Raw genomic sequence first — 24,985 nt, forward strand, 5'->3', positions numbered from 1 at the left:
ACTGAGGGTTGTGATCCGTTGCCGGTCACGAAAAAAAAGACAAAAAGGAAAAAAAAAAAAAGAATATTTAGCTGATTAGATTATCTTGAAAGATGGTTCTAAGTATTGGTTTTTAGTTTCTTAGGATAACTTAAAATACTCATTAAATTGACTTTGTTTCCATTCAAATCTCTATCCATTTTTAGAATTTCCACTAATAAATAAAATTGGAGCCATTTATATCTTTATTAAATTCTTAAGGCTAAATTTTAGACATTGCTCTTTAGTGTTTATCTGGGAATATTTATAGAAATTTGATTTTAGATATATTGTGGAGAGAATTCCAGAAAAGGAGGGTTGCCTTTTAGTACTCGTACCTTGTAAATTAGCTTTCTTGTCAAATGTATCATTCACTCAACTCAAAAAGTTGAAAATGTTTTGGATTTTTTTGTGTCCTTGTTCTTAGGATCCTTCAATTAAGGGAACCTTTCACTGGTCTGGCAATGAACAGATGACTAAGTATGAAATGGCATGTGCAATTGCAGATGCCTTCAACCTACCCAGCAGTCACTTAAGACCTGTAAGTACATGACATTTAAAACTTTCTCACTTTTTGAAAGTCTACATCCATTACTGTAGCGTATATTGCTGACAACATTTTTCTTGTTGTTTTGGACATGTTGCATAACTTCATTTCTCAGTATTAATCAAAGTGAACTTTGCTTGTATGTTGGCAGTTTATAGTGCTACATTTAAATAAATTAATTTAATAATTATAATTAATAAATTATTTGTAAAGGAGCCTATGAGTATTCATTACGTTTATAGAATGTGTATTGTCTTGATTGTGGCAGGCATTTTATTTTTCCAGGAATGATCAAATCAGATTTCTTGCACTACAGGCAAAATGAAATAGAGAATAAAAACCTGAAGATATAGCCCTACATTTACTTTTGGGTTTCTGTTTTTATTTTTCTTTAAAGATTACTGATAGCCCTGTCTTAGGAGCACAGCGTCCACGAAATGCTCAGCTTGACTGTTCCAAATTAGAGACCTTGGGCATTGGCCAGCGAACACCATTTCGAATTGGAATCAAAGAATCACTATGGCCTTTCCTCATTGACAAGAGATGGAGACAGACAGTCTTTCATTAGTTTGTGTTTTTTGTTTGTTTGTTTGTTTGTTTTTTAATGAAAAGTACGGTATGTGGCACTTTTTAAAGAAAAAAGGAAATAGTTTTGTATGAGTATTCTTTAATTGTGACTTATGATCTTTCAGGTAAATGATGCTCTTGCACTAGTGAAATTGTGTAAAGAAACTAAAGGGCAATGATGCCTTGTTTGCAGTAATGATTTTTTCTGTTTATCATTTTGTTTGTTCTGGCTTACCATGGGGTTTGAGCATAATAAATTATGACTCTTAAATATTTGAGAGCCAGGATGAAACAGATCTGCTGTAGACTTCTTTTCGGATGAAATGCATTTACTCTCACAACCTCCGTATTTTCAGGTTTTTTGCAATTGTTGATCCTTTTATGTTGATTATTTTAAGTGTGTGAAATAGTATAAAAATCATTGGTGTTCATTATTTACTTTGCTTGAGCTCAGATCAAAATGTTCGAAGAAAGAAACTTTATTTTTGGAACTTCACTACGGTTTTTATGCTTGAGATATTTCAACATGTTATGTATATCAAAACTTCTACAACTTGATGCTGCCTGCTTTTGTAGCAGTGTATGGTGAACACTTGAGGGAGTGTGTGTACATGTATTTTTTTAATATAAATATATAACTGTCCTTACACTCCATGTTGCTAAGTGATACTTCACATGTGTGGTTATAGTGATAATAGTGGGCCTTGTAAGTTTTTGACCGTTCATGAATAATAATAAATATGTACTGCCAGCATGTAATGCTTGCATAGTTTTCTTGTATTTACTTCTTTTAAATGTAAGAACCAAACATCTAAACTAATTGTTCTTTTATTGCTCTAATTTTTTTAAATTACGTTCTTATCATGTAACATCTGATGCGTACAAAAGAATAGTTAATATATATGTATATATAAGATATAAAACACAGCAATAAAATGAATATGGTGAGCCCACCACTTGACATCTAGAATGTTACAGATACCATATCTACTTATGCCAACTGATTGTTTTTTAACTAACTATAATCTTGTTATATTATACATTTATATAAAATGTTAAGAGTGCAGAATATTTGAATGTATTATCTAATATTATGTAATTTTCAGGTAACATCAGCCTAAACTATATTTTAGTTCCTTAATAAGGAAACCAGAAGGTAGAGAGAGACTTGTATGACTTGGCTTCTATTCAGGGATCAGTGCAAATCCTGGTTTCAGATATTCTGATTTCACTTTTAGGGTATTCTTTCCCCAGATTATAACATTCGCTCATCAGATACAAAGTATTTGTTTCTAACTTCCTAATTTACTTGGATTTGGGGTTTAGAGAGGATCAGATTTGGATGATTTGCGATTCCCGGACTATATTATGTTTTGGAATTAATGGAGAATTTTTACTGATACCTGAGTCCTACTCTGGACCCACTAAAATAGAATTTTGGAGATTGAGTCCTGCTAATTTATTTTTAAATGTTTCCCAGGTGGTTGTTAGCCTGGCACTTAACGTTTGGCAATTACCAAATTAAAGCATTCTGTGTTACTACATTTCATATAGTACAAAATTAAAGTTTCAGAGAGTAAAAAATGTTATTCTTCTCTAGTCACCCATTTTCCATCTGTGGAAAAAAACAGTGTAGATTAGTTTTTTTGCATGTTTCTAGAGGTGCTCTGTATATATAACAAAATATTCACACAACATAGGCTACATGTTCGTCCTCTCACCATCCCGCCTTTATTTACAAAGTAGCATAATACATTTTTTTCACTTGGAATTTGCTTCATATTATAATGAATGTCCTTTTTTTAACTATTCATTTTGAAATTACAATCGTACAGAAAAGTTGCCATGATAGCGTTAAAAAAACCCCAAAAACCTATATTATCCTTTTTAGGTGCCCCAATTGTGAGTATTTAGCCATTTTATCCTATCATTTTGTCTTTCTTTACATACACACAAGATAAATATGCTTTTTTTCTGAACCATTTAAGAGTAAGTTGCAGCCGTGACGTTTCATCACCTACTTGGTATGTACACTTCAGTGTATGCTTTCTAAAAATAAGGATGCAGTTCCACATACCCCATAATATAATCATCAAAATCAAGAAATTAACATTGACTCAATACTATCTAATTTATAGACCACAATTAAATTTCATCAGCTGTCCCAGTAACTCTTTTTTTCTGGTAGCTGGCCAGTATGGGGATTTGAACCCTTGCCCTTGGTGTTACAACACTGTGCTGTAACCAACTTAGCTAACTAACCAGCCAGCCCCCCAGAAATATTCTTTGTAGGTCTGTTCAGTCTAGAATTACTCCATGGTGTTTATCACCACATTGCTTTAGCCTTAATCTGGAACAGTTCCTCAGTCATTAATTGTCTTTCATGATCTTGACATCTTTGACATTTCTATGTATAAGAAACCGTAAGTTCACATTGATACCTCCAATTCCAGTCTTGCTGTACAGGATTTATGTTAGCTTCCTTCTTTCCGTACTTCTATCTCCTTTGTCTGACAGAACGCTAGTTCGCATTATTCTCAGTGTATTTACTCACTTGTTCCACTTATCTTTAAGAACTGTTCTTCTGATTATACCAAGCAAGAGGTGCCCTGCTTCCCTCCTCACACAGGCCTCCATGAACCAGATGAGCATCCCCAGACCCGTAGGCCCCGGACCCTGATGTCCGTGACCTTGTAGGCCACTGCACCTGGTCAAAGATTCCCACTACCCTCTCCCCCCGCAGCACACAGGCCTCCATGAACCAGATGAGCATCCCCAGACCCGTAGGCCCCGGACCCTGATGTCAGTGACCTTGTAGGCCACTGCACCTGGTCAAAGATTCCCACTACCCTCTCCCCCCCCCAGCCCCACCATATCCTGCAGAGTACCAAAAAGAAGGAACTAAGTGTTCTTTCTTTGGCTGCATTTATTCTATTGTATCAATAAGTGAATCACAACTTACATAATCAGTCTATTTTATCTTTACTTCTGATGTATTGAAACTAATAGGTGTATTTTTGATGTACTTTAGATTGTGTGGAATCTTTAGGGCATGCTTTTAATGAGCCCAACATGTAAAACATTTCAATCTTGTGAGACTTTCTGTTCTGTGTCACAGATTATACCTATAACTCACAAGTATATGCTATAGGCCTCAAATGTATACCAGACTGCAGAATAAGAATTCAGAAAAAAGTCACTACCAAAATAGAAAAACAGCTTGAGATACGTGGTTGAATGTGTGAGGAATGCAATACATCTTAAATTTTTCTTAATTGGACTTTGTTACATGCTTGAAACACTATCCCCTATGAAGTTACTTGCTTTGATTTCACATGGGTTTTAATACAGAATAGTAATATTTCAGTCACTTTCAAAAGAAAGTAGGAAACATTACAATTGCAGTCTAAGTTAAATCATGCTTTTTAAAAATCATCTCATTAACAGTAAATATGGCAGTAGGTTTTATTTCAAGTGTGAGCCAGCCATGAGAATTTTTTTACTTGAAGGCAGTATTATGTATAGTGAGAAGTGATCAAATCTGGATTTCATTGTTATTCTACCATGTGCTAGTAGCAATGAAAGCAAGGCCTTTTTAGGGTTAAGTGAAAGGAATATCACCTATTTCACAGCTCATATTGTGGAAATGTTTAGAACAGATATAAGCAAATGTAGCTATGGACTTACCAAATACTAAGGGCTGGGTTTGGGGGAAGGGTGCTGCTCTTGTTACTATCAATACTACCTTCACTTCTTTGGTTAGGAATTTTCTCCCATAAATGAAATTACCAGTGGTTTTTATTTTCTTCGTGATTTTAAAAATATTCTCCAGGTTTTCTACAACAAGCATACTTTTAATATTTAGGGAATAAATTTTAAAAAATTCAAAGAAGATAAATTAGTTTTGTGACCTGTTTTGTCTAATGACTTCTGAAGTTTCTTCTCATATTTTGTGACACAGATGGCAAATACTTGAATTTATATGCACATAAATGTATCCCTGGAAATTGGATACATTAAAATTTATGTATTTACTTTCAAATGATTTATATGGAAAGATGGCCATGAAATTGCTCAGCTCTACCTACAATTGCTTTGCTTTCCATGGTTCCCATCTTGATTCTCATTTTTAACATACATACTACATATTATTGAATAATTCCAATTTTTTCTCAATTTGTTATAAAACTCAAAGAATGTTGCCTTTGAAATGTAAATTTGGTATCAAGGCTTCAAAATGTTTTAATGTGAGATGCTAAAACTTACCCAAAGTCAAACACTTTGGCATGTTGTAGTGCTGGGAATACTTTTTATTCTCCTCATACGATATCACCCTTAGTACACATTGGGTCCTCAGAAAGTTGAAAGAGCAAGGATATTTCTGGCTTTCAGAAGTGTCCTTCCACAGTTAGAATTCACCCTGAAACTAGAGGATGAGGATGGATGATAGAAAAACTACATAATACATGATATGACACCACATGAGAGGACACCATTATTTATTTGGATAAGGTGTCTCTCAGTAGTGTGAGGCATTGTCATCTTATAACGTCAACCCCAAAGCATTCCTAATTTCTGTTAAATGACCCATTACAGCTCTATCATCCATAATTCACTTAAGTCTGCCAAACCTAATGAAGTTAATATAATCTCTGGCTACAGACAGGTTTATCAGGCATAGGTTAGTTGATTTAAATCTTCAAGAATTGTTAAGATGTGAACTTTGGCAAATAGATGGGTTTAATGCCAACCTTAGGTTTTTTAAAAGTGTTTTTAATTGTGAAAAGAATCAAGCACACAAGAAAATGTGTAAAATGTATGTGCAGTTTAAAAAATAAAAACACCCAGGTATCTACCACCCGCTAAATAGAACATGACAAGTACCTTAGAAGCTCACTATATACATTTCCCCTGTTGTGCTTGTATTAGGGTTCTCTAGAGAAAAAACAATAGAACGTTGTCTGTGGATCGAATTGTGCCCCCCAAAGTTCATATATTAGAAGCTTAATTTCCACTGTAACTGTTGAGGGTATGCAATCCTATTATAGTAATTGAAATGTGGGGCCTTGGAGAGGTGATTGGATTGTAAGGACTGTACCCTCATGAGTGGATTGATCCATTTTTGGAATAGTGGACATAGTTCTGAGGGTTTTACAAGGAGAGTGCACAAGGAACTATCTCTCTCTACCCCATTTTCTGCCATGTGAGACCCCTGCATAGCTGCAAAGCCACCACCAGAGAAGACCCTTACCAGATGTGTTCTCTGGACTTTGTACTTCCAGCCTCTGAAACTGTAAGCAATAAATTTCATTTTCTTACAAAGTACCCAGTTCTGTGTATTCTGTTATAATTAACAGAAATGGGCTAAAACAGATGTGTGTATATATAGAAAGAGTTTTATTATAGGGAATTGGTTCACACAATTACGGAGGCTGGCAATCTGGAATCTGCAGGGTAGGCCAGCAAGCTGAAGACCAAGGAGAGCCAATGTTCCAGTTCAAGTCTGAAGTCAATTTGTTGCAGAACCAGAAGAACTGATGTTGCACGTGAAATCTGAAAGCAGTCTGCTGAAGAATTCTCTCTTGCTTAGCCTTCAACTGATTAGATGAGGCCCACCCAATGGGGCAATCTGCATCACTCAAAGTCTACCAGTTTAAATTTTAATCTTATTCAAAACATCCTCACAGAAACACCCACAATAATGTTTGGCCAAATATCTGGGCACCCTGTGGCCCAGCCAAATTGACATAAACTTAATCATCATAGTGTTGCCCTGTCCCCCATAACCATTATCCTGCCTTTTTTTTTTTTTTTAAACTTTTTGAAAAAATGGTGGTAAAATATACATAACATAAACTTTACCACATTAACCATTTTCGAGTGTACGGTTCAGTAGGCTTAAGTATGTTCACATTGCTATACAACTAATTTTGAGAACTCAATCTTGCAAAACTGAAACTTTATACCTATTAACAACAGATCTCCCTTAACCCTCTCTCCTTGCCTTTGACAACTATCATTCTTCTGTCTCCATGAATATGACTACTCTAGAAAGCTCGTATAAGCAGAATCTTACAGTGTTTGACTTCTTGTGACTGGCTTATTTCACTTAGTATAATGTCCTCAAGGTTCATCCATGTTGTAACGGGTCCAAATTTCTTTCCTTTTTAAGGCTGATTAATATTACATTGTATGTTTATATCACATTTTGTTTACTCATTCATGATAGACATTTGGGTTGCTTCTACCTCTTGGCTACTGTGAAAAACACTGCAATGAACACAGGTGTCAAGTAGCTATTTGAGACCCTGCTTTCGGTTCTTTTGGGTATAGTCCCAGAAGTGGAATTGCTGGATCATATTGTAATTCTATTTTTTAATTTTTTGAGGAAACACCATACCATTTTCCATAGTGGCTGTTCCATTGTACATTCCCACCAACAGGGCACAAAGGTTCCAGTTTCTCCGTATCCTCAACACTTGGCTATTTCTTGTTTTTCTGATATTAGCCATCCTAATGGGTGTGAGGTGGTATCCTGACTTGTATATTACCATCTGGATTATCTTCATGGCTATTTACAATCCATGTATGTATCTCCAACTATATAGATGGAGTCTTCAAAGTGTTCATGGAAGGATTCATATTATCTTTTAATCCAATTTTTCCATGAATTTTTTGAAGTTGAAAAACGGGTACAAGTACATACCTAGCCAGGAAAAAAAAAAAAGGAGGTGATGGGGGACAGTATTTCCACTGCTAAGTGACAGCTCCCAGGAGATGATTAACTGAAGGTCTCTGGCTTCAGCTTTCCTGGGAGTTTACAGAGCTCCTTGGGAATGCATTTTGGGAAAACTGGGCCTACCACAGGATAGTACTTTGAACCAGGAACTGGGATGGCCAAGTAAGAATGTGGTATGGGAGACTATGTTGCTCTGTATTTTCTGCTTCTTAAGATTTCTCATGTATTCCAGGCATCATGGCATGGACAGCAGAGTAGGAATCTGGGATGGCCAAGTAAGAATGTGGTATGGGAGACTATGTTGCTCTGTATTTTCTGCTTCTTTGCTAGTGTTTGCCTATCTCTGACTGTCAGGTTTATTTTTGGGGGGTAAAATAAGATTTCTCATGTATTCCAGGCATCATGGCATGGACAGCAGAGTAGGAATGGATGACAAGGTAGGCTACACTCACCTGGCATTCTCAGGTTTAAAAAATAAAAAGGTGGCACAATTGCAGAAACCATCTTAGGGATGACAGCCCTTAACTTACTCTCCTTAGTCATTTTGCTCCAGTCTGGACTTGTTGCTCTGTATTTCTGATCTCCCTTAACTATTGTCCCAGAATTTCCGTTGTCTTTCCTGTTTTGGGTTTCCCGTTACCTGTATTTCATTTCTCTCACTTTATTGTGCTTTCTAGTTTTGGTTGCATGTCCTTCAGTAGCTTCCTGAGAAAGAATCCATAGAGGTAAAAATATTAAGACTTGACTTTGAGTGCCTGGGTTTAAACTTTAGCTATGAAATCATTTTTCCTCAGAATTTTGGAGACATTGTTTCAGCTTTCAGTGTTGCCATTGAGTAGTCCAGAGCCATTGTGATTCCTTGACCTTTGCATGTTTTTCTCTCCTCCCTGGAAGCTTGTCAAATCTTCTCTTTGTCTTTGGTATTCTGAAGTTTTATTTTGTGCCTTGTTGTAGATCTACAAGGGATCTTCAAGAAGTTCATGGAAAGATTTGTATTATCTTTTAATTCCATTTTTCCTTAAACTTAAATCCTTCACTATTTTATTGCTATTTTCCTCTTGCCTATTTTCTTTTTCATTCCCCTTTATGGATATCACATTTCCTGTTCTGATTGCGGTAGGCTGAATAATGCCCTCCTCACCTCCCTCAGGATGTCCATGTCCAAATTCCCATAACCTGTGACTTATTGTATATGGCAAAAGAGACTTTGCACATATGATTAAAATAAAAATCTTGAAAGGCCGGCCTATGGCTTACGTGGTAGAGTGTGGTGCTGGTAACACCAAGGCCGTGGGTTCGGATCCCTATATAGGGATGGCCGGTTAGCTCACTTGGGAAAGCATGGTACTGACACCACCAAGTCAAGGGTTAAGATACCCTTACCAATCATCTTTAAAAAAAAAAATAATAATAAATAAATGAAAATCTTGAGATGAGATTATCCTAAATTATCCTGGTATATCCAATGTAATCAAAGGGTCCTTTTAAGAGGGAGACTAGAAATCAAAGAGGAAGTAGGAAATGTGAAGATGGAAGCAAGAGGTTGGAGAGATGCAAGGAAGAGGTTACAAGCCAGGGAATTCAGGCCTCCTCCAGAAGCTACAAAAGGCAAGGAAAGGAATTTGCTCCTCGAGCCTCTGGAGGGAGAACCACCCTGCCAACACCTTGGCTTTGGCCTAGTGAAACCCATTCCAGACTAATGACCTGAACAGTAAGATAATAAGTTTTTGTTATTTAAGCCACAAAGTTTGTGTTAATATGTCATAGCTTCAATAGGAAACTAATACATGAATTCTCTGATTTTTGTTTATTTTCTTCTCTATATTTCAGTTAAGCTATTTAAGTGAGAGTGCCTCAAGGTGAAAGATTTATCACAGAAAAGTGATACTAGAGAGAGAAGAGAGCTAGGCACAACAGAAAATCACTATCACACCTTTGAGCGGCCTGGAGAGGTAGGAGATAGCAGGGCCAGAGGATGGTCAGCCTGGAGCTGGCACTCTCAGAGCACCCAGGGCTTCTCTACCACCATCTTCTTCCTACTTAGGTTGATCACACCTTAGAGATTCCATAATTAGTATTGAAGAGGGCCATTGTTAGAACCAAGCTTACCTTTTATATAATAAGTTTATTAATCCATCTCTGTTGCTTATAATCAAATACCTGAAACTGGGTAAGTTATAAAGAAACAATGTTTGTTGCTTACAGTTTAGAGGCTGGGAAGTCCAAGGTCCAAGGAATACTTTTGGTGAGGGTCATGTTCTTGATGGTAACTCTACAGTAATGGAGGGTATCACATGGTGAAATGGCAAAAGCAGAGAGAGACTAACCTCCTCACTTCCTGTTTTAAAGCCATCAGAGCCACGCCCATTACCACCATTAAACTATCGACGGATTAATCCATTCACTAGGGCAGGGTCCTCACAACCTAATCACCTCTTCACGGCTCCGTCTTTCGATTACCAGGATATGATTTCCCACCCTCTTAACACTGTCATGATGGGGATTAAGTCTCAATGAGCTTTGGAGGGACATCCAATCCACAGCAATAGGCTCTCTTACTTAAGAGTGCACAGTTCATCCATTAGGGGCCTACTGATAAGGTAAACAATTGTGGACTTCTTACTAGATTATGTTAGAGTTCCCACATAGTTCAAAGTTGCTGCAATTAGCATTGAGCCTTCATATATTCACTTAATCCTACTGTTTTTAATGGAGCATCTCCATCCTCAACTGTGCATCTACCCCCAACTTCACCCCAGTCCAGAACCCATCTGTGTGGGTCTCTCCAGGGGCCAGTAATCTGGAGGTGTAGGGAAGGGGATCTGGGAATCTAATTTCACTCTTTTCTCTTTGCTCTATTCCTTCTTCTTAACCTAAGATTAAGAGGTATCTCATCTTAGGGCCGGCCCCGTGGCGCACTGCTACAGTGCGCCGCTTGGGAGCGCGGCGGCGCTCCCGCCGAGGGTTTGGATCCCACATACAGACCGGTTCCCGCTCACTGGCTGAGCAAGGTGTGGGAGCAACGCCGAGGGTTGCGATCCCGTTGCCGGTCCTGGTCCGGTACGGGCGCAACACTGAGGGTTGCGATCCGTTGCCGGACACGACAAAAAGGAAAAAAAAAAAAAAAAAAAGAGGTATCTCATCTTGAACCTTTCAAGGATTTTCAGAGTAAGTTAATTTAGTTCTCAGCTCTCCCCCTGCTGACTAAAATTCAGCTTTTCTGGGTCTGCTCAGTCCTTACTTTTAGTCCCCTTGCTTTCGACCTTTCAAAATGTTGTTGCTTTTGCCTCTTTTCCTATTCTCTCTGTCCCTGTTATTTTTTGTTTTATGAAAAAAAAAATTTCACTGGAGTTTTGGGAGAAAACAAAATTTGATACATGTATTTCCCCCTGTCTTAATATGGAACATTATACCATTATTGATTTTATAGGCTTAGATCCTGAACCTCCTCCTGACCCACTTTATAAGCTGAAATGACCAGTTTTCTTTAGTTTGACACCTTACATGGTAGTTTGTGATCCCCTGGCTCACTTGAATGGCTATTTTTTGCCATTAATTTTGGGAAAGTTAATTAACTACAACTGGAACGTAAGTATCTTAGACAAGGCCATTGTTTAATACAAATGAAGCACTAAACTAGCCATTTTATTTTTGGTTATTAATATTGGCTTCCTTCACCTGGGGGGAAAAATGCTGTTATTAGTATGATTCCTATAATTTTTGGAGTATCTTTTAGTTGAAAAGACTTAAGTATTCCTTGAACTCCTGTGGACTTCTTATTACAAATTCTCAAGGATAAGCATTAAAATATAGAACAATCGATTCTCTGATTCCTGCCCAGAGCAATTCTTGGGAGATGATTAAGGGTCAGCATGGCATATTAATATTGTTGATCTAAAACAAAACTATTAATTTTCATCCTTTACTCAGTGTCCCAATCAATGTTCTTAAGTTAATAATGACAGTTTTCTGAAATGAGACTAGAGTCCTTATATTTTCCATTTGTGATATATGGTTTAATTTGATTTTAGCAAGCAATATTTGAATGTTCATTGCACAGGGCAGTGCTGACTAAATGCTAACTGCAACAAAATTAATATTATAGCTCTTGTATTTGTGGACTTCAAGGATGATCTGAGTACGAAAATAGGATATTATGCTGTAGACAGAGTATTAGTTTTCTATGAGGTTTTAACACATTTGAAGCCACAAATATAGCGCTTCAAATTTATTATCAAATGTATTATCAAAAATAATTCAAATGGATTAGCTTACAGTTCTGCAGGTCAGAACACAGGTCTCACTGGGCTAAAACCAAGATGTCAGCAGACTGCATTCCTTTCTGGAGGATCTAGGAGAGAATAAGTTTCCAGCTCATTTGGGTTGTTGGTGGAATTCAGTTCTTTGAATCTGTGAGAAGGAGGTCCCTGCTTTCTTGTTGTTTGTAAGCTGAGGGCTGTACCCAACTTCTAGAGGCCACCACGTTAGCTTGTGGCGCCTTCCTCCATCTTAAAAGCCAGCATCAGTGGGTTGAGTTCTCACTTCAAATCTCTCCAACCATTCTGTCTCATCTCTCTCTGACCACAGCTGGAAAAAGTTCTCCAGTTTTAAGGGTGCATGTGATTAGATTGGGTGCCCTCTGATAATCCAGGATAATCTCCCATCTCAAAGCTAGTTACCTTAATTACATCTACAAAGTCCATTTAGCCATGTAAGCTTCTGGGGATTAGAGTGTGGACATCCGTGGGAGACCATCATCTTGCCTACCATGTACAGTGAATGAGGTTTGTTCTGTAACTAAACAAATGAAATTATTTAGAATTGGCAGCCTGAAAATTTAAGGTAAAGCATTCTCGTAAAATGAAAAAGTGTTCTGTCATATGCCTACATGTGCTGAAGGAGGATAGCAGAAATGCACCAGCTTTTAATAGTATTCCTTCTTCTTCCAAAATCTGAAAGTCACTTTATTTTTGGTTTAATCTTTATTTAATCTTTGGTTAAGATTTTTCAGAATAACAAAGATTGTCCTTTTGTCCTTTTGTTAATATTAATTGCATCTATCCCCAAAGCAACAACTATTGCAAGGGGACAGATAAAAATGGGGCAATTTCTTTTTGCTGTTCTTAGACTTAGGCAAAGCAATTTAAATGGAAAGCATATTAAAATGAAAGCTCCTGAATAGTTTTAGAGACAAATGTTGCCTTTTTTTGCTATCTCTTACCCAAAAACTTCAGTGTAGGACACTAAGACAGACTGGCAATATTGTCTACTGTCTTTTATATCATGCTCCAAAAAGCAGTTGATTACCTTGGAAGGGCTTCAAAAGCAATTAAGGAAATCCCTTATGTCAAGTTACATTTCAGACAGGACAAATTAGATGTATGGGGAAATGTCCTGATAAAGTACTTGAAAAATAATGAATCTGTGTACAATTGGTAATTGCTCCCACAAAAAAATTTACAACATAAAAGGGCCTGTTAACCTGAAACTGGAAGCTCAGTGATGGATTTTTTTTCATTACAAATGCAAATGACTTATGAAATTGAGCCCAGAGCATTTTTAAATGTCCAAAATGTAATTCAAAACATTGTTTATTATATTTCCGTCTGGGCTCTTCACTGCATCACAAGCTGCTTTGTAAATGCTGATTTTTCAACCAGCAGGTCTGCAATGAAAAATGGAGGATTTGGCTCATTTAATGTGAGCATGTCCTAAAGGGCAGCTCTGCACCGGAACGAAGGGTAAGTGTTAGCACAAATGCCACAAAAGGGTGGTGATGGATGGTAACTGAAGAGACATTTTAGTTGGTAATTGTCTGTGAGATTGTTGCATTTGGTTTCTACTTTATGCATTAAAGATAAACAGATGATCTTCAATCTGCATAACCCCATCCCTGTAACTACAGAATGATGCAGATTCCATGGATCATGGATAATGAGTTTATGGGGGCAAGGGTTGGTGGGTTGGGTGCTGGAGGCTGGGGATACTCAGTTAGAAAGCGGTATCATTTGGATAGAGTGCTTTTATCACAATGCTGGTAAATTCAAATGCAATTTCCTTCCCTTATGAACCGGTATTCCCCTCTGAATAAAATGATACCAACTCTTCTAAACTACTAGGATTTTATCCTCAGTTTTCTGACTTTTGAAATATGGGTGTGCCCATTGCTAATTTTTCCCCATGATAAACATTAGCGAGTGGGAAGTTATTATAGGGTTATTATACAATATTTATAGACCACTTTTTATTTGCAAAGAGTTTGAAGGTCTCTTAAATATGAACTGTTTCCAAATAACCTTGGGCTCATTTTTCATCTTGATCCAAATCCCTTGGAAGCAAACCAATCACGAAGCTCTCTGAAAAGTCATTGGGAACCCCAGGCTCAGAACCCAGCTGCACAGCATGAACTATTAGGCCCAGTGCTGCTGGAAGCTTTGAGTAACTGAACCATGGGGACCGAAGCTCATTTAGGAATCAAAGTTGGTGCTTTGTTTCCCGAAGCCTTTGCCTGAGCTGAGGAAGGTGGAATAAATCTCTCACAGGAGTTCAAATTGTATAGACTTTACTCTAAACACAATTCCTTTTGAGATGGTTCAACAAAGTGATATCTATTCTGTTTAAAGACTAGGGAACAATAACAAAGCCAATAAAAAAACAAACTTCAGGGTATTTCTATCCACAGGATGGCTCTGATTTCTAAGTATGTCTTTATTAATGTTCTCTTCTGCTTCTATCAGTCCATTTTCTCTTTTAGTGAGATCTTTCCCACTCCCATCCTCAAATATCATCAAAGGTAGACACTCTGAAACCTCCCCCTTATTTCTTATGTTCATCTACTGTCCTCTGGTTTACAATTTGATCATATTTTTACTATCTCTCATCAAAGTACATTTCTCCTGATTTTCTCTAGAGTCATCATTTGACATCACAATAATGCTTACTAAGTACTTTTCTAAGTACTTCATTTGTATAAATCCATTTATGCTCAGAACAACCCTATTGGGTAGTTACCATTTTGAGCCCACTTTACAGGTGGAGGAACCTGAGGCATGATGATGCTAAATACGTTGTTTAAGTCTCACAGCTGGCAAGTGATGGAGTAGGGATTCATGCTCTGGCGATTTGGCCCTAGAGTTCACACTTTTCACCACTGCTTTGCACTGGCGGGGAGAGCAAGTGCAGAGTGGAAAGAGCATCAGCTTTAAGGTCAGAGACCTGAATTTGAATGTGGATCCTGATATTTACACATAAACATCCTGAAGTCTGCCCTTGGGCAAGTAAAGGAACTTCTCTGAGCTTTAGTTTCTTCAGCAGTGAATGTGGGATATTTGTGTGGAAAAAAACTAAGATGACCCCCATAAAAGTCTGTGGCTATAGTAGGTGCTTGATAAAGTATTAGCCCACCCTTTCTCTCCTTTAACAGTCTCTCCTCAACTACATAATTGGCAAATGAATCAGCTGAAGGGTGTGTGTTGCTGGGGAAAGGGTTTACTATTTGCTTCTCTCTGAAGTAACTTCAGCCGTGATGACTTTTCAGGTTGGTGGACTTTCAACACTACAGTCAATGTAGGCAAGGGTTACAATTTGTAACTTCTCTGAAATTGTACTAAGTCACATGTTCTTGGATGTACTTATTTTTGATCTGAAACTTGTGTATTTCACTTACATGTGTTCATTGATATGATCTTCAGGAAATGTTTTGAGTGAAGAAATGAAGTGGAGCAGCAACCACCCGCTTGGGGGGTTGTATCATATCATGAAGAGCTGGGGGGCTGGAGCAGTGCTCCAAGAATGGCAATGACCCACAGCAAACGCTTTGGCAGCAGTCAGAATCCTCCCTAGCCATGGGGCCAGCTGTTTCCAACTGCACACCATGTGGTGGGAAGTTCCCTTTCCAAGCTGGACCCTTTCTGGGAACCACACGGGCTATTAATTTTACAATGGCAAATATAACTGCAGATGGCCATGTGCAAGACTGGGCTGCAGGATAAACATGATGAGTTATTCACTTTCTGGGGACAAAATGGGAAGTTTTTATCTTTTCTGTTATGCTTATCATAGTAGCAATTAGAATCGCAAACCATTGCCAAGTTTCAGTTATGTTTATTTATGTGAGTTAAGAAGATTATGAAAAGTTTGTTGTGTTGCATTTGAGTACTTCCTCAAAGCCCTTTTTATTATCTTCATTGTCAGTTTGGACAAATCTATCTCTCTACACCCCTTTCTTTACTTAGCTTTACCCTATGTAAATCTGAGCATTTCGATCCACAGACATTTATTTGTTACCCACTATGTGTAATTTCCTGTGCATGTGGGAATATCAAGAAGAATAAAGCATGACTCTTGTCCTTAAAGATCATGAAATCTAATAAGATCTAAGAATAAAACATGTAAAAGAGCTAGACAAATTTATTAGTATTTTTGGAATAGCTATTTGCAAACTACCAATTCTTTAGGTATCCTTCCAGAGATAGTCTATGCATAAATTAAGCATGTATTTATGTGCATATTCCTTTTTAAAATTACTGTTGAAAGGAGGCTGTACATACTGTTGTGTTTCTTGCTTGACACTGGACAAAATGTTTCGTAGGTCATTTCATAGATGCTAAAGGAGAGGGTCTGGGGAGGCCTAATAGCTGGCCTCAACCCACTCTATCCTCTTACCAGGTTCTTGACTTTGTCACAGGAAAGAATTCAAGGGCAGAATCACAGTAGAAAGTGAAAATAGGTTTAATGTAATAGACAAGAAATACAGACTTCACAGAGAAAGTGTGGCCTAGCTCCAAAGAATGGGCAGGGCCCACACCAAGTTCAGTACAAAAGTAAGAAACACACACTTAAGGTTTAGTATAGAGTGCAGGCTGGCTCAAGAGAGTGAGCAGCCACTGCCAAAAGTATGATACAGAAAGAAAGCACACATACCTCAGCCAGTGAAGTGTGGGTCTAACCCCAGAACAGTGAGCAACAACCACAGCAAGTTTAATACAAAAGTAAGAAATACATATTTATAGACAAATAGTAGGCCGGCTCCAGAGTGCATAGCAGCCTGCTAAATGCAAGTTTGATACAAAAAGAAAGAAATACACACTTTCAGGGGAAGTGAGGACTGACTTCAGGACAATGAGCAACGGCCAGACCTCCTACCAGGTTCCACTTTTATTCTTTCACCATCTAATACATATTCATTGCTATCTAATAAATATTCAACTAAGGGGGTGGTTCCCTGTTATGTAACATTGTCTTGCACATGCTCAGTTGTTCTCCTTTCAAGGCAAGTTCATTGGTCAAATTCTATCACATGCACCAAACATATTCAAGACTATCCTGTGCTCTTTAGCACCTCTGGTGGAAGGTCGTTCAAAAGATAAATTCCACTTTACTGAGTATGCTCGGCTATTATGGTTATATAAGCCTTTTCTACTGACCATGCCCAGCCACTGGATTTGCATAAGTCAGCCCTCTGAAGTCTCATTTTCCTCCTGTTGGTGCTGAAAATAGGTCCAATAAGCAGCAGTAACTTTCCTCTATGAGAGAGCCTAAAGGAGGAGTGTGAGATTTGGGGGAGTGGCTTGAAATCCAGAGGTGTGTCTTGTAACCTGGACTCATGGAAAATGAGCACTTCCTATCTCATATATATCTGTTCCACTATTTTTTTTTTCCTTTTTGTCTTTTTTCGCGACCGGCAACGGATCGCAACCCTCAGTGTCGCGCCTGTTCCACTATTTTTTTTTTCCTTTTTGTCTTTTTTCGCGACCGGCAACGGATCGCAACCCTCAGTGTCGCGCCTGTTCCACTATTTTTTTTTTCCTTTTTGTCTTTTTTCGCGACCGGCAACGGATCGCAACCCTCAGTGTCGCGCCTGTACCAGACCGGGACCGGCAACGGGATGCAACCCTCAGTGTGTTGCGCCCGCACCTCGCTCAGCCAGTGAGCGGCCAGTCTATACGTGGGATCCAAACCCTCAACGGGAGCGCCGCCACGCTCCCAAGCGGCGCACTGTGCAGTGCGCCACCAGGCCGGCCCTCTGTTCCACTATTTTTAATAGCTTCATAGTATCTCATTATATGGAAACCAGTTATTTTCTTTTATTATTAGTTATTGTTTCTAACCCTAAATGGGTACATCAAACTTGATCACTCACCTTATCTGTCTTGAACTTAAATAAGTTTTAACTGATTAAAAAAATACTACTCTTAAGGGAGAAAATTTTAGTAGCATTGAGGATTTTGACTCCAAAGTTTGGAACATCATTGAAACAAGTGTATATCTTTTCTCTGTAACTATTTTGAAGGGGATGACATTTATTTATTTAATTTTTTTTGGTGGCTGTTTGGCACAGGGATTGAACCCTGGACCTTGGTGTTATCAGCAGCATGCTCTAACCAACTAAGCAGGGGTGAGAGTTATTTGAATTTATATTCTGTTGTGTTTAAAAAAGCAGCCTCATTAAGTCACAGTCATAACATAACAAATGCTAAGTAAGCATTAAGGGTGTTCTGAGTATGGAGCAATTGCAGGATTAATTTTTAATAAAGTGGTGCTCTCAAGCGTCATGGACACCAGTAACAGCAGACTTAATCCCTATCTGCTGCTCTATTCACATTTGGAACTGGGGCTTTGGCTTCCTTACTCAAGTTTTTTTTCTTCTTAATTAAGTTTTACTGTGGGAAGATCACTTGAGTGAGATCTAACATCTTAACAAATTTTTGAGTATTGTTAATTATAGGGACAACGTTGTACAGCAGATCTCTAGAACTTATTTATATTGTATAATTGAGACTTTATGCCCATTGATAAGCAACTCTCCATTTCCTCCTCCTTCCTGCCCCTGGCAACCCTCATTCTGCCCTCCTTTTCTATGAATTTGACCCTTTTAGATACCTCATGTTAGTGGAGTCATGCAGATTTGTCCGTCTATGACTGGCATATTTCACTTAGCATAATGTTCTCAGGGTTCATCCATGTTGTCCCATATTTGCAGGATTTCCTTATATAAGGCTGAATAATACTCTGCTGTATGTATGTATTGCATTTTCTTTATCTATTCATCTGTTGATGGGCATTTAGGTTGTTTCCACATCTTTGCTATTGTGAATAGTGCTGCAGTGAACATGGGAAAGCTAATATTTGTTCAAGATTCTGATTTCAATTCTTCTGGATAAAAACCCAGAGGTGGGACTGCTGGATCAAATGGTGGTTTTATTTTTAATTTTCCAAGGAATCTCTATACTGCTTTCATGGTGGTTTTACAATTTTGCATTCCCACCAACAATGTACAAGATTTCTAATTTTTCCACATCCTCGCCAACACTTGTCTTTTTTCTTTTTCTTTTTCTTTTTTTTTTTTTTCCTTTTTGTCTTTTTTCGTGACCGGCAACGGATCACAACCCTCAGTGTCGCGCCCATACCGGACCGGGACCGGCATCGGGATCGCAACCCTCGGTGTTGCGCCCGCACCTCGCTCAGTCAATGAGCGGCCGGTCTGTATGTGGGATCCGAACCCTCGGTGGGAGCGCCACCGCGCTCCCAAGCGGCGCACTGTAGCGGGAGCGCCACCGCGCTCCCAAGCGGCGCACTGTAGCAGTGCACCACCGGGCTGGCCCTTCTTTTTCTTTATTTAAGCCATCATAACAGACATCTCATGGTGGTTTTGATTTGTATTTCCCTAATGATTAATGATGTCAAACATCTTTTCATATACCTGTAGGTTATTTGCATGTCTTTTGAGAAATTTCTATTCAACTTTTTAGCCCATTTAAAAATCAAGTTAATGGTTTTCTTTGGTTTTTTTGATATTAAGCTGTAGTAATTCTTTATATATTTTGGAAATTAACCCCTTATCTGACAGATGGTTTTCAAATATTCTCTCCCATTCTATAGATTGCCTTTTCACTCTGTTTTTTCTTTTTCCTTGCTCTTGTTTTTGCTGTTATCTGTTTTAAGGCAATATAAAGAGTGAAATAGCATGCTCAGCAAATATTAACTGATAATTTTACATCTTTAATAAGAACTGATGCTTATAATGATGTTTTAGAAATTCTGAGATGTTTGTATTATTGTTGAAGAAAGATGAAATCCAGGCTAGGTTTATCCTAAGTTTTTTTTTAGCACACTATTGTGCCAGGTGCTTTACATGCATTATGTCACTGTATCCTCACATCATGTGAAGCAGATATTATTCTGGTTTACAGCTGAAGAAAAACCCCAGGGAAACTCAGTAACTCACTCAGGTTACACAACAAGTAGCAGAGTTGAAACTGAGGTCTGCTTGTATCCAAGGCTCATGTTATTTCTGTTCTGACGTGCCACTCTGGATCTTGGAAAACTGTGGATCTGAATGTTATACATATGCACACACACACATTTGAACACCCACCCACATTAACTAGAATAGTAGTCCTGAGACATTTGAGGTAATCTTTTGTTGCATGTAGAAGTTTAGATACCCACATTATGATGTCATATTTATTTTTTCACTTTAAAAACCTTTGACCAGAGTTACCGACAAGCAACCAATTTGATTCATGTAAATTTTATCTTACCCTCAGATTTGTCTCTTGGGGTGGAGGTGAAAAATAAGTTGATGGAAAAGTCATTGTTTAGTATTCACTATGTGCTATACCAAACAAAGAGCTTTGTAGATGTAGTGCCTAGTGGAAGCCCATCTATATCATATCAAAGTCTGCTTTTCCTGAGGAAAACCTATGCCATGTGGTTCCCGTGGAATAAACTCCTCCGCCTCCCTGTCAAGGAGTTGTCATATTATACTCACCTGTGCAGAGTACCCAATTTTCATGGCCAAAAGGAATGGATCAGGGATGGACACATGCCCCAAGTTGTGTTAATCTGACCTCTCCATGGGGCTTTCGCTATGACTATCAGGAAAGGAGTTTTCTTTTTTTCCTTAGGAAAAAATAGTTGTAAATTAAACATTAGTGGCATCTTAGCCACCATGTGCAGGCCCTTGACTAAGAATGCAGTGGACAAAGGGGAACCCTCCTACACTGTTAGTGGGACTATAAAATGGTGCAGCCATTATGGAAAATGGCTTGGAGGTTCCTCAAACAACTACAGATCGATCTACCATATGACTCAGCTATCTGACTGCTGGGTATATACCCAGAAGAATGGAAATCATCATGTCGAAGGGATACCTGTACTCCCATGTTTATTGCAGCTCTATTTACAATAGCTCAGAGTTGGAACCAGCCTAAATGCCCATCATTGGATGAGTGGATAAGGAAAATGTGGTATATTTACACAATGGAATACTACTCTGCTATAAAAAAGAATAAAATTCTGCCATTCACAGCAAAATGGATGAACTTAGAGAAAATTATGTGAAGTGAAATAAGCCAGGCACAGGGCCGGCCTGGTGGTGCACTGCTACAGTGCACTGCTTGGGAGTGCGGCGGTGCTCCCGCCGAGGGTTAGGATCCCACATACAGACCCACCACTCACTGGCTGAGCGAGGTGCGGGAGCAACGCCGAGGGTTGCAATCCCGTTGCCGGTCCCAGTCCGGTAGGGGCACGACACTGAGGGTTGCGATCCATTGCCGGTCACGAAAAAAGACAAAAAGGAAAAAAAAAAAAAAAAAAAAAAAAAAAGAAATAAGCCAGGCACAGAAAGAGAAATACCGCAAGTTCTCACTTATATGTGGGAGCTAATAAAAATAAACAAACACAGGGAAAAAAAGAGCACAACAATCACAATAATTCTTTGAACTTGTTAAGAGAAGTAAACAAAACTGAGGTTGCCGGGGTTGGGAAGGGGGGAGAGAAAAGGGGGAAAGGGAGGAATTTGTCAAGGCTTGTAAAAATCAATTACATTATATAATGATTAAAAATAAAATTTGCTGATGACACCAAGGTCAAGGGTTTGAATCACCATACTGGTAAACCACACACACACACACACACACACACACACACACACACACAGAGAGAGAATGCAGCTGAGAAAAGCACAACCAAGAGTTTGAGAGAAAAATGTGAACTCCTAATGACATCAGCTGAACCCTTTCATTCACCTGTATTTGAAGCCAGCTTCATTGCCTTGAATCTTCCAATGACATGAGCCTCTTTGGAGAAATAGCTCATTCCAGGGCTGGAATTACAAGATGAGCATAGGGTCCAGAAAATAGGGAAGTGCTCAGAAATAATGAGGGCGTGTCAAAAGGAACTAAGGTGAATGATCTCCCAATGGCCAAATCTAGGGCACTGTTAGCAAAAAGTAAATACTAATAGTAATGGATTATAGCCCATAAAATAGAGTAAATAATTGTGAGTCCATACTGATATAAATAATTGAATGAACAAGCCAGGGAGATGGAACAGCTCTTTCTTACTATAGAATTCCAATTAGTAAATGTAGGATGAATGATGGGAATAGAAACTCACCATTTGCTTAACACCGTAGTAATAATGGTTGCAGGCGATAATCTTTGATCGGTGTTAAAATTAGTGGGCAAAAGTACAAGGAGAAATAATATATTTTCTACAAAATACTTATTCACAAAGGAAGAAATTAGTAACTCTACAATGGAGAAAGCTTGTAGACATTATCTTGACCAAGTGATCTAAGTTAATGTCACTTGCAATGAGACATATTGACACATGTCTCTGGTACACAATTCTGTGGTATTACCCAAAATGCATAATCTTAATCTACATCATGAGGAAATATCAGATAAACTCAAACTGAAATACATCTACAAAATAACTGGCTAGTATTCTTCAAACTTTTCAAGGTCAAGAAAGTCAAAAGCTGAGCAACTATCCCAGACTGGAGAACATTAAGGAGATATGAAGTCTAAATGCAATGTGAGATCCCTGGACCAGAAAAAAAGTCATGATTAGGACAATTGTCAAAATTTGAATTAGGTCTGTAGATTAAGAGAATTTTGTCAATGTTAATTTCTTGGTTTTAGTAATTTTATGAAAATTACCAAGTTATTTATATTTGAGGAATCTGGGTAAAGGGTAGTTGGAAACTGACATTTTTGCAAATTTTTTTTTTTTTAATCTAAAATTATTCTGCCGGCCAGCTGTCAAAAAAAAAATTAAAATTATTCTGAATAAAAAGCATTTTGAGTTATTTTAGGCCAGGTTTCTCTCATCTGAAACAAAAATGCCTTAATAAAACATCTTGTCTAATTTTCACAACATAATATCAGGCTTGTTATCCTCATTTACTGATCATGAAACTAAGTCTTAGGTGGTTTAAATAACTTTTCCGAGACCACAAAGTAAATAACCAAACAAGGATTTGAACCTATGTCTGCTTGACTTCAAAATTTTATGCATACTATAAAAATAATCAACCAACTGGATACGTAATCCTTGCTTTAAAATTCACCATACCGGGCCATTCCTGTGGCTCACTAAGGAGAGTGCAGCGCTGGGATCGCCAAGGCCGCGGGTTCGGATCCTATATGGGGATGGCCGGTGCACTCACTGGCTGAGCGCGGTGCGGGCGACACCATGCCAAGGGTTACGGTCCCCTTACCAGTCACATAAAAATAAATAAAAATAATAAAATTCACCATACTGTATTTTTAAAAACTCTGCCTTTTTCTGGAGACCACTTAAGGCAGAATACTTGAGAGTTGGGTGCAGTTAGGACAAATAATGGCAAAATATTAGAAAATGTTTTGGTGTTTGTGTTTTATAAGCATGCAGTAAGACTCAGTAATTATACAGTGTAGGAGGGCATGCCAATTAGCCTCAATATGAACTTCCTCTAAAAATAATTAACATTTTACAGACAGTATGATCAAATAAACCAGATAATGGAGGCATTTTTCCAATGGGATATATACTTGGTTTAAATCTTTGATGAACTGTTTTTCTATATTGAAGTAGTTTAAATTTAAGGAAAAGCAAACAGTAGGGCATGTTAAAATATCCATTAACTAAACATCCTGAAAGGGTATAAAATGCCTCCAGCTGCCAAAAAACAATTAGGCTGCAAATATGCCTTTGGTTACCTAACCACACATTCCCTGAACATTTAGTTCTAATTAATTTTCTTCATTACACAACAATACCTCTCCTAATTACACCAGAGAAATTCTATAAACCTACTCGCTATTCAAAGTCTTTACTGCACAAATTATTCTGGTAAGTCACTATTATAAGCAAATCTTCACTCTCTAATTTATACATACCTCATCTCAGCGGACACGGGATACTTAGTAAACCCTTGACAACTAGGCAACCTAATCCTGTATATGACCATATTCCAAATTAGTAATTTTAGTGAGATGGAACAATCAAGGATGAATAATTTAAAACATACCAAGGTAAAAGCGACAAGTACAAGCTCAGGAACCATTTAGCATCTGAATTCATACACATGTTGCCAAGGCTTGTGATCCTTGGATTAGCTGCAGAGGCTGACTCAAAGGAACAAAACTTCTGTGCTTTCACTGAACTCATAAGTGCAAAGGGTAGGCAGTGACAGTCTTTAGGCACCAGAAGCAGTATGGCAAATCTAATAACATGAAAGATTGAATGGGTCATAGAACAATAGACTTTTAAGGATAGGCAAAAACCATCACTCAGTAAATGAGAAAATCAAAACCCAGCGAAGTAACATATTATGACAAGCTCAAGGTCTTATGTTCCAGTTGGAAGTGCTGGAGGTAGAAGTAGGACTTGTCAAATCCCTGACCAGAGCTGTCTACACAACAGTGTCACTCTAGAGACAGTTTAGTACAATTTATCAGAGCCTTTTAGCTGGTTGGTGACAATGTCTGCAAGTCGGGCAAAAGATGGAGTTTGGTAACTGCTAAGCCATTTTTGGTTTCCTTTCCCAGACACATAAAAGTTTATGATCTTAGTTATCAGGGTTTTGGAGAACGGCATGTGGGCCGGTCGGTACAAGTGCATCCTTAGTATTCAAAGCTCAGAGCCAACTTAGGGTATTTTAGTAGCTTCACTTTCCATGCCTGGAGCATGCTGATTAGCCATTTCAGCCTAGGCCTTGGGACTAGCCTCTGATTGTTCTTTTTTAAAAAAAAAGATTAATGGTCTCTCATGTCATTAGGTAAAAAACAAAAACAACAAAAAATAACCTAGAGTTTTGCTACTCAAAGTGGAGTCTATGAATC

General features: G+C 38.1%; 1 protein-coding gene across 2 annotated transcripts in view; it reads left to right on the plus strand.

Moving 5' to 3' along the window:
• Positions 1-1,894, plus strand: part of MAT2B (methionine adenosyltransferase II, beta) — a 17,733-nt gene extending 15,839 nt beyond the window's left edge. For both annotated transcript variants that reach the window (XM_008573130.1, XM_008573129.1), the window contains exons 6-7: positions 446-559; positions 963-1,894. In XM_008573130.1, coding sequence (XP_008571352.1) covers positions 446-559; positions 963-1,133 — 285 coding nt within the window. In that variant the 3' untranslated portion in view covers positions 1,134-1,894. The remainder of the gene's footprint in view (positions 1-445; positions 560-962) is intronic.
• Positions 1,895-24,985: the final 23,091 nt, after the last annotated feature.

The sequence above is a fragment of the Galeopterus variegatus genome, unplaced genomic scaffold (genome assembly GCF_000696425.1).
Source record: "Galeopterus variegatus unplaced genomic scaffold, G_variegatus-3.0.2 Scaffold879, whole genome shotgun sequence".
Taxonomy (NCBI): Eukaryota; Metazoa; Chordata; class Mammalia; order Dermoptera; family Cynocephalidae; genus Galeopterus; species Galeopterus variegatus.